Source organism: Xenopus tropicalis, chromosome 4, assembly GCF_000004195.4.
Source record: "Xenopus tropicalis strain Nigerian chromosome 4, UCB_Xtro_10.0, whole genome shotgun sequence".
In the NCBI taxonomy this organism is placed as follows: domain Eukaryota; kingdom Metazoa; phylum Chordata; class Amphibia; order Anura; family Pipidae; genus Xenopus; species Xenopus tropicalis.
In genome coordinates this window covers 54,729,470-54,746,862 of record NC_030680.2, presented here as the reverse complement: position 1 = coordinate 54,746,862, position 17,393 = coordinate 54,729,470, and the positions used below count along the sequence as shown (strand labels likewise).

Here is a 17,393-nt window from a genome sequence, read left to right as displayed (position 1 = left end):
CATATTTTGTGGGTAAGAGAGTGAAGAGGAAAACTGCAAACTGTTAAGCGTGAACCATTCATTAGAATGTACTACTGTTTTAATTTATAATGAGCTTTCTATAGAACCAGATATTTGGTATGAGTCTCTTTGATAGCTCAGACCAGCTTTGTACTGAAATATAGGAAAGTTGTAGAAAGGCACAAATTAACCTTGGAAGTGAAATTAGTTTACCCATATATAAATACCTATATACACATCTGTATGCTTATGTGCATGCACGCTTTAACTTCTACATTCAATGTATGGGTCAACAATGTTTTCTGTTTTACTAACATAAAAAAAGGTTGAATTTGCAAATTAATGGTAATAGAAGCCCCTTAGTTCTACTGTAATGTACTGTGAGGATTGAAAGCTTGGTAGCTTTATTCTATTTACCTAAAGTATCGCAAGGCTCATTTTTCCATGAACAGATATCTAATCCCGTTAACAGTATGGCATGGTCATGCCTTTTCCCATGCTTTCCCGTGAGAGCTGACTGCCACTGACAAAAGTTGTTTAATGATTGATCAGCGTGATGATTGATTGTAAATCCTGCCTGCGGGGGAGAAAAAAACAGAAAAGGAAAACAAATTATTCACAGGCTTTAGCTGAAGGTGTCAAACAAACAGCATTGTCACATACTTTATACAGGTTGGCAACAGATATAACTGATGTACCTTTGGGAGGTGGGATCAGTGAAACAATGTGGCTGTGACAAGGTGACAAAAAGGACTTTATTTATTTGTTTACTTTTGGAAAGCAGCAGATAAATGGCAGGCATATGTCAGAGCCTAGGGATTTAGTCTCTATATGACTGCTGCTGGACTACAGTTCCCAGAGCCTTCCAACAGATGGTGGAAGTCGTACAACAGGCTGCAGCTCCATAAACTTTATTCAGTAAATGATCATTTTAGTTGAATGACAGTTGATTATTTTAATATAACAACACAAGCTTTCTCATAGCTTAATGTAATAAAGTTATCCATGGAACTTTTATAGCATCCTGACAATACAATCAATATGGTTTTATTTTTTATTCTTACTGATATCTTGGCACACCTGTTTTAATTATTGTCATTCCTTGTCATTCAACAGCTGAGAAAGAGACCTCTTCTTCACAGGCTTAAAAAAACTATGTGGCCCACTCCCCCCACAAAACAAAATATTCTTAGTGGTTTTCCTGTTCTTCTCAGAAAGGAATGTCTTTATCCATTTTTTAATAAGGAGACTCAGCACAGAGTCTACCCAGTGTAGTTACATACAATACTCTGGGAGGTATTGGTGTTTCCTGACAACCTTACAAATCCTTCCCATTGCACAGCTCACAGCACTCCTTGTTCAGTGATTCTTAACCACAATTGGGTCCCCATGCTGTTTAGGGTGGGTCTCCATGAACCTCTTTACTAAAGTGAAATGTCCTGCTACAATAGGCAAATAAGGCGCACTCAAATAAGGTTCTCATTCGAAACCAGTATTAGGAAAGCCACAAAGGTGACTCTCCCTAAGAAAAAGGTTAAAAAAAATGTGACCTAGGCTTACTGGCTGCATTGTCATTGAAAAGTATCTCTCCGTTTATTGAGCAAAAACAATTGATACAATTATTCCAATTAACATTAGTATGTGCATGCGTTGCTAGTCCCTTAAAAGGGCAAACACAGATTAGTATAAAGCATTTACTAGCAATCTGACATCATCAAATATTTTGAAATATAGTTAAACAATGTACCTGTTCATCTTCCAGTAGCAAAAGGCTAACAACCACTATGCTGATATCTGTTCCTATTGTCCCATCCTTAAAAAGACTTGAAACCTAAAAAGAAATTGGAAGGGCATGAATGCATTTCTTTGTCATATAGAAACTGTCTGGCTCCAACCGACTTTGCTCAGTTTTATTATTATCCTTGTTTTTTTTACTTCAAACCCTCCACTATTTGTTTTAAGTTCTGGTTTCCTAAATGATTTCTGCTTTCAATTAAGCCCTAGCAACCAGGTAGTACAGGCATGGGATTTGTTATCCAGAATGCTCGGGAACTGGGGTTATCCAGATAAGGGGTCTTTCTGTAATTTGGATCTGTAATTTGGATGTTTTCTACTAGAAAATCATTTAAACATTAAATAAACCTAATGAGATTGTTTTGCCTCCAATAAGAATTAATTATATCTTAGTTGGGATCAAGTACAAGGTACAGTTTTATTATTTCAAAGAAAAGTGAAATCATTTAAAAAAATTTTAATTATTTGATTAAAATGGAATCTAATGGGTTTCGGCATAATGGTTCCCATACCTGCAGTTAAAATTCCAAGATTATACCTGCACAATAAAAAATGTTTTAATTAAAAATAAAAAGAATATAGGCACATTTTCTCAGAATATTTTAGAATTCCACTGTTGACACCATATTGAAAGTTAATACTGATCCCTAGGGTGTGTAACACTGTAAATGTAGTAGTTACTATTAAGGCAGTTAAATGTAACCTGAAATAGGTTCAATTGCTTCCTATGGAGACATAATAGCCTTCTTACCAAGTTGAAAAACAATTAAACATATTTCTAGCCATTGCAATTAGCAGCAACCATTATTTGCATCTAAGACTAAAATCTAATTGCTTATTGGTTGTTATGGACAAACTGTAATAAATATGCCCTTAAAGTAACCATATATGCTTCACTCCTACTATGAAGTGTTCAAATGAACAGATCTGAATAAACTGGCCGTCTGGGTGGTGGGACAAATTAGGCTGACCCAATGATTTGAACTATGGGCCAACAATCAGATTACATAGGGATTTATGCAGATCATTAGGGAGAAGACCACATTTATTGCGTCACGTGATCCTCACCTGACAGGATATTCTTTATCTTCCTAACAGATATCTGACCAAAACCCAATTAGATATAAATTGAGAAGGCTGATGATTTGGCCTCATACAGGGGCCAATAAGTTCTAATAGTGTTTCCTATAATAATGCAACACATAATATACTTTAATAATATGCTGGTACATATACTGCAGTAAAAAGGTAAACATTTAAAATTCAAAATTAGCTACAGTTTTGGTTTTCAAAGCATAGCATTATCAACACTTTTTTTTGAGGATTTGAGGAAGATAGTCTTTAACAGTGGCATTCATATAAATTCTGCAATAATTCCATAATAATATAGACCCCACCTTGCCTACATATTAATAAATCAAAAGCTAGCTTGTATGGTCTTATGTGTAAAGAATAATAAAGGCAAACATGTATTTGGTGCTTGTAATAACCCATAGAAACCAATCAGATGTATGGTTTAAACAGGCTGCCAGTTAATGCTACCTGCTGACTGGTTGATCTACAGTAAGTTACTAGACCAGTAACAAACTTGCTTTTATTTTATATCTTGAATTTATTTTATCTCATTAATCCCTTACAAGGTTACAATCTATATAATGTTTTTCTTTTATAAACAATTCATCTGTATAGTACATGTTTTTGGGTTCATGTCAAACCTCAAGACCTTACCATATTCATAACTGTCAGTATGTAAGTGGTCACGCTGTCTTTGCCATGTTTGTCAACCATTTTCTTATCTGCAACAACTAGAGTTTCAACAACCAAGCCCCCCGAATGTTGGGATTTAGTAGCAGATCGCTTTGCCCTTGATAGATTTTCATATTCATCTGCTCTCACATAAGCATTTTTTGTCAGTAACTTCTGTGAATCTATGAGGAAAAATAACATATTTAAAAATGTAGACATATTTAGCAGTAGATAATAATATCACCACAAAACAGTATATCACCAAGAAACATTTATCTGACTATACCAGTACAATCACAGCTGCTTCCATATAATAGAAGCTTAGAAATTCAGACAACCTTTAGCAATATAGGTTTAACTAAAGGAGGCAATACACTGTCTGATACCTCATGGTATAACATCGACAGAATGGACAGGAACATACACAAGCTTGGCCACCTTCCAGTTTGCAGGAAGGTATGTTAAAACCTAACATCTGACTTGACCATAAAACCCACCATGTGGGCATATATGTCTAAAGAGGCCAAACCAAATCTGGGTATGTATGGCCAGCTGAGATGGGCAAAAGTGTGCAAGCTACAAGTGAAAAGCAAGAAAGATTTCAAATGCAGAAGGGTTTTTGCCTGTCCTGGCAACAGCCTAAATGATCAGTGCAGTAGAAAGAGGGTAAGCAGTGAAGTGCAGGGCCCAGTAGCTGTTGGGGAGTAACCCAAATATTTGTAATTTCTAAAATTGAGTATTTAGAATAAATAAATACAAGCTACTTAAACATTAAATATTTTCCACTCACGTTTGTTTCGCCTTCCACAAAAATGTTTCTGCAAAGTTTGAGAACCACTCAATGTTTGTTCGGAACGTGCCGGATGCTTTTCATTGGCAGGGTTGGAATATGCTTTGTTGGGGGCCACTTTGACCTCTGCTGACCGCTTATAAAGTACATGTGGATGGTGTCCATCAGGTGATGTATAGTTGTGCTTTTCTGCTAGGTGCTGAGGTAATGGTGATATAAAGAATTCACTGGTGTGCGTCCTTAGGAAACCTGACTAAAAAGAAAACATTTTTAGAATATGTAGTTAACTACAAATGTCATAAAATATGTGGTACTGCTGGTAGGTTTATTTTTTTAATACAGATATTTTAAATTTGCACCTAATGCATGAAGTCTATCATATGGATGTGTATGAAATTATCCAAATATTTTATTGAGAGACGATGTTATGCAGAGATTTTGATATTTCCTGGAGTAAGGTTGGGCTCCTTTTTTTCATTGCCTTCTTTAATATAAGAAAAATATGGTCATAATTATCAGTCTATTGTTCCTAATGCACCTGTACTCACACAGGCACCTGTAATGCATGTAATGCAGGTTGGAAGTGGCAGAACGCAGAGGAACATATTTCAGGAAAGCACAGAATCAAACGCTCATCAGTAGGAGCCCTAACACTTTTAACATTACACTAAATAGCTGTAACACTGTTATAATATATTGTTCATTACATTTGCTGGCAATTATCAAACACTGATTTAATAGAAACATACAAGCTATATAAACATTTTCATTGAACTGGCAAATTATCATCCGTACTATCGCAAACTATAGGTAAAAGGGTCTCCTGGTTATTGGTAGATCCCAGACCACTGGTTATTCAAATATTTTGCCTTAATGTAATAAGTGTGAAAACAACAGCCTGCTTTATTAAATCATTTTCTGCATTATTATGCTTGTTTAAGGATGCATAGTGTATTTAAAACTTTTCAGTACATAATCCTCTGTGACTTGTGTTCTCAGGTACAAAAGCCAATACAAGAATTATAATCCCTTTGATAAATGTACACATATCTATTTCCGCTTGGCTTCAGGGTACATATTTTAAATGGAATTGGCAGAGCAAAGCTACAACAAGACTGTCATTTGGGAGAATAATAATCTTCTTTATGCTAACAAAAGGGCAGCTATTATTTTAATGGCAAACTACATCTCTTTTTATTCTGTGCTTTGCCAGAAAAAGCAATAGTAATGCATTGTTGATAATTGTTCCAGTGAATGCACATGTGGTATAATACACAGGATATTGTTTGCATACTTCTTTAGTCTCATTCATCTTTTAAAGATCTTGTATTAATTAGGAGTATTTTACTTCCTCAACAGTTTAAAGATACAGTTTAAAGCAGTCTTAAGTAGTGGGTTTTTTTGCACCTTTGAGGACTAAAGATATAGAAGAGTAGTTAAATTATCACCCAAAAACTGTGGCTAATACAGTCTGTACTTAAGTTGGGGGAATCAATAGTTCCCCCTCCCCCCAAAACAAATGCCCCCACAAGTGTTACACCACCCCCACCAGGAGCAAGCTCCCAGTGCGGGCAGCCATGTTTTAGTGGCAACCATCTATATAATAAGCAAGTGATGTGGGACACAACATGGCTGCCTGCACCAGGAGTTCCCTCTTGGTGCAGGTGGCCTAGTGCTTGGGGGGGATTCTGGGGTGAAAATAATGAACTGCTCGGAACAGGGCTGGAACTATGGGTAGCCAGAAGAGGCAGCTGCCTAGGGCACAACGATTGGGGGGTGCCAGGCAATGATCCATCACGAAATGACCCCCCCCCCCGCGTGACTGTGCCTGCACACCAAAGCAGACGCTCGGGTGGGGGCGAGGTGGCCGTCCGAGTTGCCTAGGGTGCCCGGTCAGCTTGGCCCACCCCTGGCTGGGAATCTTGAAGGATCTGCCACTATGTCTCAAACATTAGTCATGATCTATTACTAAGCAGCTACCTAATAATTACAAACAATAATTTAAACCAAGTACAAAGTCTTTCCTCATAGAATTCCCTTTACCAGTTTCATTAAACCCTTTCTAGCTCATTAATACCCTTCATAAAACCTGGGGCCCAAAACTGCACTGCATACTGAAGGTGAGCCCTTACAAGGAATCTATAAAGAGGCAAAAGTATGTTTTCATCCCTTGAGCCTATGCCCTTTTTTATGCAAGATAGACACTTTATTTGCTTTAGTAGCCACTGACTGATGCTACCTACAGTTTGTTATACTAAAAATTGTCAAATCCTTTTCTTAAGGAAGCCACCAACAACCTTCAATTATATTACTTTTGTCCAAGTGCATAACCTTGCATTATCAACATTAACTGGAAAAACCCTTCTCCATGCAAACAGAAGAGTTGCTCTAACTTTTTTTTAAATCAAATGAAATCCATTTTTCAACACTACTATACAGTGATTAATTTACCAGCATACACTGGTTTCAGGCACAAAGAAACTTTTTTCAATTTTTTTATTTCAATGATAGTTTGACTTTAGATTAAAAGGTAGATTTTAACTCTACTGAACGTTCCACATCATTTAACTTACAAATACTTACAAAAACATGGGAATCCACATCAATAGTCTATTCATTTTTTAATCCTTGGTAAAATAAAACCCACAAGATGTTTATATTTTTATAATTACATATGATTAATATCACAAAACCACAGATTCTTATCGGTAAAGGAAATCTTTAAATTACCGTGAACAATAAATGCATACTCAACACAATGATATAAACTGACATCATTCCAGCTTGTTGAGAGCTCAAAACTTCAAACCAGCTTCAAGTTGTTCAAACATAAAGACGTGAGCAGGCATGTACCAGAGACAGGGAGAAGTAACAGGTACAGCACTACAAATCAAATGCACTGAGCCAAAGACTAAAAGCAGTCCTTGATGAATCCATCCATTGTCTAAGTGGCCATAATGCATAATAAACCTCTGCAGTTATCTCCACCATCTATTTTTGATTTTCAAAATACCATGATTGGATTTATAAAGACAGACTTGGGTGTTAATTGCACAGCAAATATAGAGATTCAGGTCAGAAATACAGAATACCATGAAAGTGTCATTTGTTTATGCTTGAACTGCGTTGGGAATTTGCTGGTATTTAAAAAGGTTCATGCATAAGTTATTAAATAAATTATCCAGTTCCAACCAGTGTAAATTATTAAAGGGTTTTGAATTGTGTTTTAAAGAGAAATGATCATTTTAAAATAGTGTTGCCTTAATGGGTTGGTTCATATTTACATTAACTTTGCATTTGGTCTTTATTATTTATTTTGTATAATTGTCGTGTTATTTCCCTTCCTCTTCTAAACTTTTCCAGCTTTCAGATGGGAGTCACTGACCCCGGCAGGCAAGAAAACTTTACTCTGTGAGCTTACAATTGTATTATTATTGTTACTTTTTATTCCTTATATTTCTATTAAGTCCTGTCCTTTTCATATTCCAGTATCTCATTTAAACCGCTGCCAGATTGCAAATGTAAACAAGACCATAGCAACCAGATAGCTGGTGAAATTCCAATCTGAAAAACCATAAAAAGTAAAAAATCTAAACCAACTGCAAATTGTCTCAGAATATCAATGTATATGTCATACTAAAACTGAATGTAAAGGTGAACAACCCCTTTAAAAGATGTAAATGAGCTACGTGCTTGGCATCTTAGAATGTGAATCTTCCGTTATTTTCGTAATGAAATAAATTGCGGCACTATACCCAAGGCCTTTCAGGTGTGTGTACAGTAGATTCATGTATTTCAGGCTCTGTAGTCAGATTAACTTATTTATAAAATCTACCTGCTGACTTCCACTGTGGGTACTGTACATTTTAAATCCTATTTAAAGGGTTTGAGCATCTATAGTCAGATTCACTACATTATAAAATCTACCCTGGGCTTGCACACTTGATACTGTGGATCTCAAAGCCTTTTTGTAAACATTTTCTTTTAATTTAATGATTGTCCTTTGCTATTCCATTCTCAATTTGCCAGACTATGGAAACAATGTATCAGAAATCTACATTTCTCAAGCCAAGACTGCAGTTGCCATAACGCATTGCATACTTTTGTTATACTTTTTCTCAGGTATGGTATTTAAAAAAGGCAAAGCATTGGAAAGATGCTTAGAATAAAAGAATTTCTTTAAAAAAAAGTTTTGGGTGGAAATCCACTTTAATACAGTTTTATGCCTAGTTAACACCAAGTAATCATGGCGTCATTTATAAGCCATGGCTTCATTGTTACATAAGAAGCAAGTATCAGACAAAAATTAAGTGGAATATATGTTTTGGGAGGCTACCAATAGATGGCTTTCATGGGGGCTATCTACATAATTGCCAGCCTAATTCTTTGTCAGTAAAAGATGTCCTTTATAACTTTATTTACCACTATATTTACAATGTATCTCTTCTATAAAAATGTATAGACTGAGATGTTTATAAATTGAGGTGTTTGATATTCACTTATGTGTTTTCTTCACTGATCCTGTTATTTATCTATTTATGAATTGAGAGTTAAAATGCTTTATACAATTTATATTCAGATTTATTGCATTAATAAAAGAATATTTCAATATTATTTTCATGTCAAAATACAATGGGCATCCCTAAAGAAATAGAACCCCTTTTGACTATGCAGCTATCTTCTGGATTGGAGAGACATACATAGATGGCAGTATACAAAGCACTGAATTGCTGCTGGTGCATAAATACCACATGAGAGCATACTTGATTGGTATAAATAAAGAAAAAGCAACCCTTTTAAAAAAAAATCACGCTTCATGTATTATCAGAAAAAAATGCTTTGGACAAGAAACAACATATTTCCTTTTTCTCTGTGTTCTACTGAAAGTCCTGCAAACATCTTTTATACAGTTGCAACAACCATGGGTATATCACTTCATGCTATGGAAATTGTATAGCCATGTTTTTCTTAAGGGTGTAATGAAATATAAAACACTGCTGGTAAAAGGTCAATCTATGAACTCATGAAACTGTAAGAAAAAGTCGAACATTTCTGTCAAATAGTAAAGATCCATCATCTTCAAAAGCCCTTTAATACAGGAATTAAAAATACATTTTACTGGAAAATATCTCTCTTTCAATGGAAATATAAAGCATCTTTACAAGTAGTCTGCTACACTAAATGTACAAGAGTGACTTATTATGAACACAGAACATTTTTATTTATGTTTCACTGCAGATTTAAGAGATTCAGAATAGAACTGCATTCAGTTAGTTTCCAAATTGTGGTTGTAGTAGAAGAAGGAAAAAGTCACCTTTTTAAAAAGCAGAGGCCATTTAAGACTGGTATTTTTTATGTGATTTTAGAGGGCTTCTAAATAAAAGTGATTATAAACCAAATATACATAATTATGTATTTATTATTATTATTATTATTATTATTCGTAAATTAATTTCAAATATCAGGTAAATATATTCACTACTGAAAGCAGCACCTGTCGTCTACAATGTAGCAGTAGCTGTCCTCGAGAACTTGAAAAAATGAAAAATATACTGTGAATTTTCGTTTTGGAGGAAGGGCAAGAAATTGCTGAGCTAGTAACCAATAAAGTAAGAGTTTGGGCTGTCATTCAAAATCTATCCCCAACTAGCAATGCTGCAGATTATTAAAGCAGAAACACAACTGAGAGGCTGTAGTAAAGGACTATAGTAAACATTATAGTAAAAGATATACTGTTTAATAAGGTATACTAGTAGAAACAATTGGGGGGGGGCATTTATTAATGTTACATTTACGATTTGTATTTTTTATGCCAAAATACCACTTTGTTGTGGAAAAATACACGCCATCTGAAAGCTGCCGAAATCATCTAGAAGTCAATGGCTGGTTACGCTTTTACAACTGGAAGATCTTTCTTGGCTTCATGGTTTTAGAAGTTTTTATGGTTTTTTTGATGCTTGTTCGTGCTTTCTCAGTTTGGATCTTTTAACATAGTAACATAGTAAGTTCGATTAAAAAAGATATCCATGTTCAACCTTAATGCCTATATATAACCTAACTGCTAGTTTATCCAGAGGAAGGCAAAAATCCCTGAAGACTTTCTAATTTGCCGCCGAAGGGGGAAAAATTCCTTCCTGAGTCCTACCAATTACTAGACCTTCATGGTTTTCATGGAAATGACTTTAGTCATGGTTTCAAACAATTATAAGTAGTGATGGGCAAAATAATTTGGCAGGCATAGATTGACACCCTTGTCGACAAAATGTCAGCCACTTCAAAAAAAAAGTGTTGCGTGCATAAAAAAAATGCTGCGTGTCAAAAAAGTTTTTTTGAAGCACAGCATATACAGCAATTTTTTTGCTCATCACTAATTCGAAGACCACAAAAATCCAAATGTTGATAAATGGGCCTCCTCACATTCATTCTTTTTAATAGTAGATTTTTATTTTCATCATAATTTGACTTTAAATGAATGGATATTTAAGGGCCCTAAAACTACTGCAATGACTTTTCAGCCCAACAGTAGTTCAGCTACTGGTTTTTCAATTTTTAGCGAGTTCATTCTAATTTGCAAAAAAAAACTGTAGTGAATTCTCATTGTTGTTTTTAGAACTGTCAGATAAGTTTTTCAGTGTTGACAACTTGCTTTGAAATTTTTATTTTTAGAATGACAGATAATGAAGATAATGAGGCTCATAATTATTTATAATGGACATAGGAATGACATGTCTTGCCATAATAGTGTTTATTTTGAAATCACATTAAGGCTTATCACTTACCAATCTCACCACCAAACCACAGTGATGAAAATAACCATGAACTGAATAAATACTAATTTAATACTTGACCCAAACAAGAGATCTCTGGTGTATTGTTTCTGCCTTTTCAATGCCTGTGTGATGTTCATGAAGCCTTTGAAAGGGCTTGAAAGCTATCGAAGACCATCAACATTTGTTCTTTCAAAACCATTCCATGTATATCAACAGTTGAGATATGTATTTTGTACAAATCAACAACAGCAGTACTTCAGGTTTTATGCAGCCTTAACTTAAACACACATCTGTTGTTGTCTGTTCTGTACAGTCACATAACTCTAGGGTCTGCGCTTCACATAATCAAATTGATTTTTCTTACTACTGTAAACTACTGCCATCTTCCTCAGGTAAGAATGTGTATCCGAGCTTATCATCCATCAGCTCTTTACCATAAATTCAGACTAAAGACACACATTAGAAGCATGGGCCACTAGCAAATAATCACTGAAGAAAGGCCTTTCTGACAAGGTTTATCATCAGTGTCTCCTGAACACACTCTACCATAAAATTAATATTTCTCAGTTTCTCTATGCTGCCTGTGTGTGTGCGCCATACTCTGCCTGCCCTACCCTGCCTGTGTGTGCCATACTCTGCCAGCCCTATGCTGCCTGTGTGCCATACTCTGCCTGTCCTATGCTGCCTGTGCACCATACTCTGCCAGCCCTATGCTGCCTGTGTCTGCCATACTTTGCCTGCCCTACCCTGTCTGTGTGTGCCTGTTTGTTTGGAAATAGTCATTATATCGTCCCTAGGGTGTGTAATTATACAGAATGCTTGGGGTTGCTGTGCTATCCACAGGGGAGGAGGAGGCATGGATTTAAGGGTATTTCTTAATATAACATAAAATCATTCTTTCACATATGAATGGAGGGTGATATCCCTAAAGTGGGGGATTCCGTCATGATTTTCATTGTATACTTTTTGTTTCTAAATTACACTGTTTACATAGCAAATAACTCACTCTACCATTTAAAATGTTATTCTTTAACCAACAAATGTATTTGCTTAGTTTTAATATTGGTGTGTAGGCAGCCATCTCAGTGCATTGTGCCTGCATCTGAGCTTTCAGAATGAGCCAGCCCTACACATTAGAACTGCTTTCAGGTAACCTATTGCTTATATCACTCCAACTTGCAGCTCAGCAGTAAAGTGTGATTGAAGTTTATCAGAGCACAGGTCACATGGCTGTGGCACCCTGGGAAATGAAGAATATGTCTAGCCCCATGTGAAATTTCAAAATTAAATATTAAAAAATCTGTTTGTGTTTTTGAAAAATGGATATCAGTGCAGGATTCTGCTGGAGAAGTTTTATTAACTGATGCATTTAGAAAAAAAGCATGTTTTCTCATGACAGTATTACTTTAAAACTTTAATTTAAACAAATTAAACTAATTCTTCAGCCTTGCCCAATGTTAACTCACTATCAGCCTCTCTCTCTGTCTTTCAGTGTTATTCCCATTTGTTAATGAAATATTAGAAAATGTTTTTACATCTTCCATAAGGGGCAATAGAATATAGGGTTGAAATTTTGTCTTAGGTAAAATCAGGGCAATCGTCTACAAGTAATTGTCGCTAATTGCTTGCCATTATACACCATGGGAACTGTTAGACCTAAGGCACGTGAGTGACTACTACCCAAAAATGCAGACAACTCTTTTTTAAGGCGATAATCTCTATTAAGCCTTGTGATTCCAGTGGTGTTAAAGGTGTTAGTAGTAATTACCTGCAGTTAACTGCAGCCATGTTAGATGAGAAAAATTATAATGATCAAACAGCTTCATGTGCCAGTGCTGTAAATGTGAAGGTGTTTTTACATCTAAGGTCATCCTTATCCCTAACCTTAGCTCCAACATACAACTGAAATATCTGCTTTAAATGGATCTGTGCATTTACTATTCCACTGACAGCAGTTCAGGAAGATTTATTTTTTTTCCATCATAACTCATTGCTAATAAGTATTTTTGCAGAGTGCCTATCTAACTTAGGCACACTCCTCTGCTTTATACAATCAGCTAAATGATCCTAAGTTTATAAATGTATAACATTTGTTTATATCTTTTTTACAATAATGCTGATGTCCCATGGAAACATTTAGTCGCCCGTGACAGATCTCTGCTACCGCGGGTGATTAATCTCTCCAAAATGCCTTTCCACTGGCAACAATATGAATTGGCGGTGGAAAAGCCTATGCATCGCTTCGGCTTTCTGAAGTCATGAGAAGTTGCTTGCAGGAGAAAACTTTGTGCGACTTTGGAAGAACAAAGTGATGTGTAGACCTTTCCACTGCTAAATTATCTTGTTGCTGCTGGAGATTAGTTGCCCACGGTAGCAGAGCTCTATTGCCGGAGACTACATCCCTCCATGAGCAGTGTCAAACTGGAACCCCAGGGGCCCACCAGAAAACCTTAGACCATGTGCCCACTCTCCAAAATATTTTTCCTCCTTTCCTTACTCAGCATTCTTTATTCTCCTATTATTTTTATTACATGTTAGCATCTATCCTTCCATCTATTTTTCTTCTTTGTTCCCATTCAGAAATAGCAAATGACCATGAAGTAGGCCAAATGGTTAGGAGCAGGAGGGCCCACTGACACCTGGGCCCACCGGGAGTTTTCCTGGTATCCTGGTGGGCCAGTCCGTCACTGTCCATAAGACATCAGCCTCATTCTAAGTGTTTTTACATTCTGATGCCATGTATGATTCCCTAAACCAGGAATCACCATATATCATACAATACTCATAAGTGTTTATTAAAATACAAAAATAACAGATCAAACCCCTATGAGTAAAAACCTCCAAATACTCATGCCACTAGCAAGCTAGCTGCAGTAGGAATGGGTTGAAGTTAATAAGGGGCATGATAGATAAACTTAAATCCCCATCCTACAATTAATTATTAAGGGAACTTTTGAAAATAGACTGGTACTTGTATTTTTGCTACACTATTCACTAATGGTCTCCTTTCACCTTACTTCCCAAGAGGGTTTAGGAGCAATGGTAGTAGCAATGATGTGTTTTAACACTCTCTTTCCAGCTATGTTATGTGGTGTGTGGCATCTCATAGACACCTGACTACACAAAATTTTTACTGCGGAAAAATTTGCCATGCATAAAAACATTTTGTCCCATGTCAAATTGGGCACAGGTGACAAAAAAAATCGCACAACAAATGCGTTTAGAGAATTTTTCGCTGTTTGTAAATTTTCTTGGTGTTTCACAAATTTTATGGAGAAGCTAAACGGGACAAATTTGCTCATCACTAATCATGAAACAAAGTATAGTAGATGGAGAAGCCAGTCAAGTCACGAATGGGGTTCAGCCACAGAATATACATAAAATAACATCTCAAGGAAGGCACACCATTCTTAAATATGCTGTGCAACACAAACAGGCATATGCCATTCCCATGATGAAACTATTTTATCTAACTAATTTTGTACAAATATCATTGGTCCAAGTGCCTCTACAGTTAATCAGCTATGCAGTCAGAAACAGTACTTTTTATACCTACACTTGCCATGGAAGTTTCTGATATCAGAAGGAGCTGTGTGCCACCAATAAAACATTTATTGTTAAAATGTTCCATTTTTGTCAAGAACTTTGTTACCTAGTGATATGTTTTGCCTGATAGATATTTTCAGCTCCCTCCATTACATTGCAATAATGTCTCCATTAAGAGAAAGCAACTCAATCTGTTCTTTAAGGGCTGTGGTACACGCTAAGATTAGTCGCCCGCGACAAATCTCCCTTGTCGCGGGTGACTAATCCCCCCATTATGACATTCCACCGGCAAGAGTGTAAATCTCCGGTGGGATGGCATACACAGTTGCCTTTCGAGGTCATATCGATGTCATATCGGGGAGATGAGTCGCCCGCGACAAGGGAGATCTCAGCGTGTGCCACATCCCATAGCATACTGTAAGGTTTCAGATAAGTAAATAAATGTGAAGAAACGGACACTTATGCAGAAACTGTGTTGCTTTCTTTATTTAACATGAGTTAAATAAAGTTTCTGCATAAAGGTCCCCATACATGGGCCAATTCTAGCTGCCGATATCGGTCCCTTAGGCCGATTCGGCAGCTTATCGTCTGGTGTATGGGCATTACTGACGGAACTGCCCGACCGATATCTGGCCTGAAATCAGTCCCCGAACCGACCGACCCATTGCCCCAATATAATTTGATCATTTGGACCCAGGGCCAAACGATCGAATTAGCCTACACGTTCCCTGATATCGCCCACCCCGTAGGTGGGGATATCGGGTGAAGATCCGCTCGCTTGGCGATCTTCACGTGTATGGGGACCTTAAGTGTCTGTTTCTTCACATTTATTTACTGGAATTTTCTTTGTGGTGGGACCTAAAGCTAAGGAAACTGGCACCATCATTGTATATCCACAACCTGGTCTGAAACCTGTTTTCACATTGACTGAGGTTTCAGATAAGCTCAGATGTGATAAATAGAAGGCTTTTGTAAAACCTCTAATATCTTGCTACAATTGCTATTTCAGCTCCTTTGCCTAATGAAATAAACATAATTTGTTTGCTCCTTTTGGTTTTTGTGTGTCAGTAGTTTTATACTGTCACAACTTAGAGCAGAGACAGGAAGATGCATTGAGCACAGATGGCACTGGTATGTTGTTCCTACGCTGAATGTCACCCCAGAGCCTACAGTGTATGTAAAAATGCTTAGAACAGGTAAAAAAAATCCATTAGAACTAAAAATACATCTTTAGGTGTCATTTCATCCCACTGAAGAGGCAAACAAAAACACTGTTGCCTTTGTACACCACTCTGTACATTGGTGTTAAATGGGCCATTTCACGTGAGCGCCTCTTAACTCTAATAGTACTCAAGGAAGTTTTTCATGGGCTTGATCATTCATACTATACACTTATTCCCAAGTAAAGAAAAGTTCTACATAAGGAAATTCAATTTTTATAGTATTTTAGTTGATTAACATTATTGAGTGTCTGTACTACTGGAATCAAACTACTATAGTTAGCCTCTACAGGCACAATGCTAATAAAAAAATTATCATAATTATGTGTTGATATAAGTACTACTGAAATTACTTATGTACTACCACAGTGTTGCTTAGCTTGAGGAACAAGACACAATCAGGCATTAATTTCAAGGCTGCCTTTGGTTTCTGTACCCTTTCCCTACTTATTGAGCTCCTGCTAATTGTTCTGCTCATTGAGGGTTACATTTAATTAAGTTGGGTTGAAAAAAGACCAAAGTCCATCAAGTTTATTCCTTCCAAGAAAACCTCACACTTAATAAAAGGCACCAAGTTTGCCCAGGAGCAGTAACCCATAACAACCAATCAGCAGGAAGAATTTAAGGTCACATGTTTAAAAGCAAAGATTGTATTAGTTGCTATGGTTTACTGCTACTGGGCAAACTTATTGCCTTTTATTAAATATGGGAAATAAACTTATACCCACCTATCAATACACTCACATACATAAACCATACCTGTATATACCAACATAAATAATAAATGTAGATTTTAGTATCACAATAGACTCATTCAAGGCATTCTCAAAGGCATTGACAGAACCTGCCATCACAACATCACCGGAAGGGCATTCCACAGCCTCACTGCCCTCACTGTAAAAAACACATACGCTGCTTCAGGCCAATATTCCTTAATTTTATCATTAATTTTTTGTGTGATACTGTATCAAATGCTTTATCCAACTCCAAGTAGATGACATTCATCATTGCCATCCCAGATGAGGTTCCTGCTCACCTCCTCATAAAAGGCAATTAAATGAGTCTGGAGGTTTATGAAAAACATATCTTTTGTGCTCAGAAGTGGGTAACATACTAGGAAGTCAGAGGAAAATTCTGCATCGTGGGTATAAAACATGGCTAAGAAATGGGGCTCATTTTCAAATGTGTAGACTAAGGTGCTTTCATTTCCTGGTGATGCTGGTCCAATAATTACTAGGAAATAATAATGTATGACAATTAAGATTGCACAGATTGAACAGTTGCTTCTGCAGTCCTGTTAAGTGAGTTAAATTCCCTGTGATTGCCTACAACGAATTCCTATTCATGTGTATATCACTGACATAATAACAGTTTAAAGATTTTAACCACTGCAATTCTCCTTGAAAGAACCACAATGGACAAAACCACACATGCCAAAAGCTTTAACCTTCTTCTTATACTACTCTGGCTAAGACATTTGCAACCCAAGACTTTGTTTAGAATATACTGTATAATATATTTCGTATG

General features: G+C 36.4%; 1 protein-coding gene across 1 annotated transcript in view; it reads right to left on the bottom strand.

Annotated features, from left to right (window-relative positions):
* Positions 1–17,393, bottom strand: part of adamts18 (ADAM metallopeptidase with thrombospondin type 1 motif 18) — a 56,113-nt gene that overhangs the window by 26,145 nt on the left and 12,575 nt on the right. The window contains exons 4-7 of the mRNA XM_012962278.3: positions 4,331–4,583; positions 3,523–3,722; positions 1,748–1,831; positions 418–577 (exon numbers count right to left, since the gene is read on the bottom strand). Of these exons, the coding sequence (XP_012817732.1) occupies positions 418–577; positions 1,748–1,831; positions 3,523–3,722; positions 4,331–4,583 (697 nt within the window). The remainder of the gene's footprint in view (positions 1–417; positions 578–1,747; positions 1,832–3,522; positions 3,723–4,330; positions 4,584–17,393) is intronic.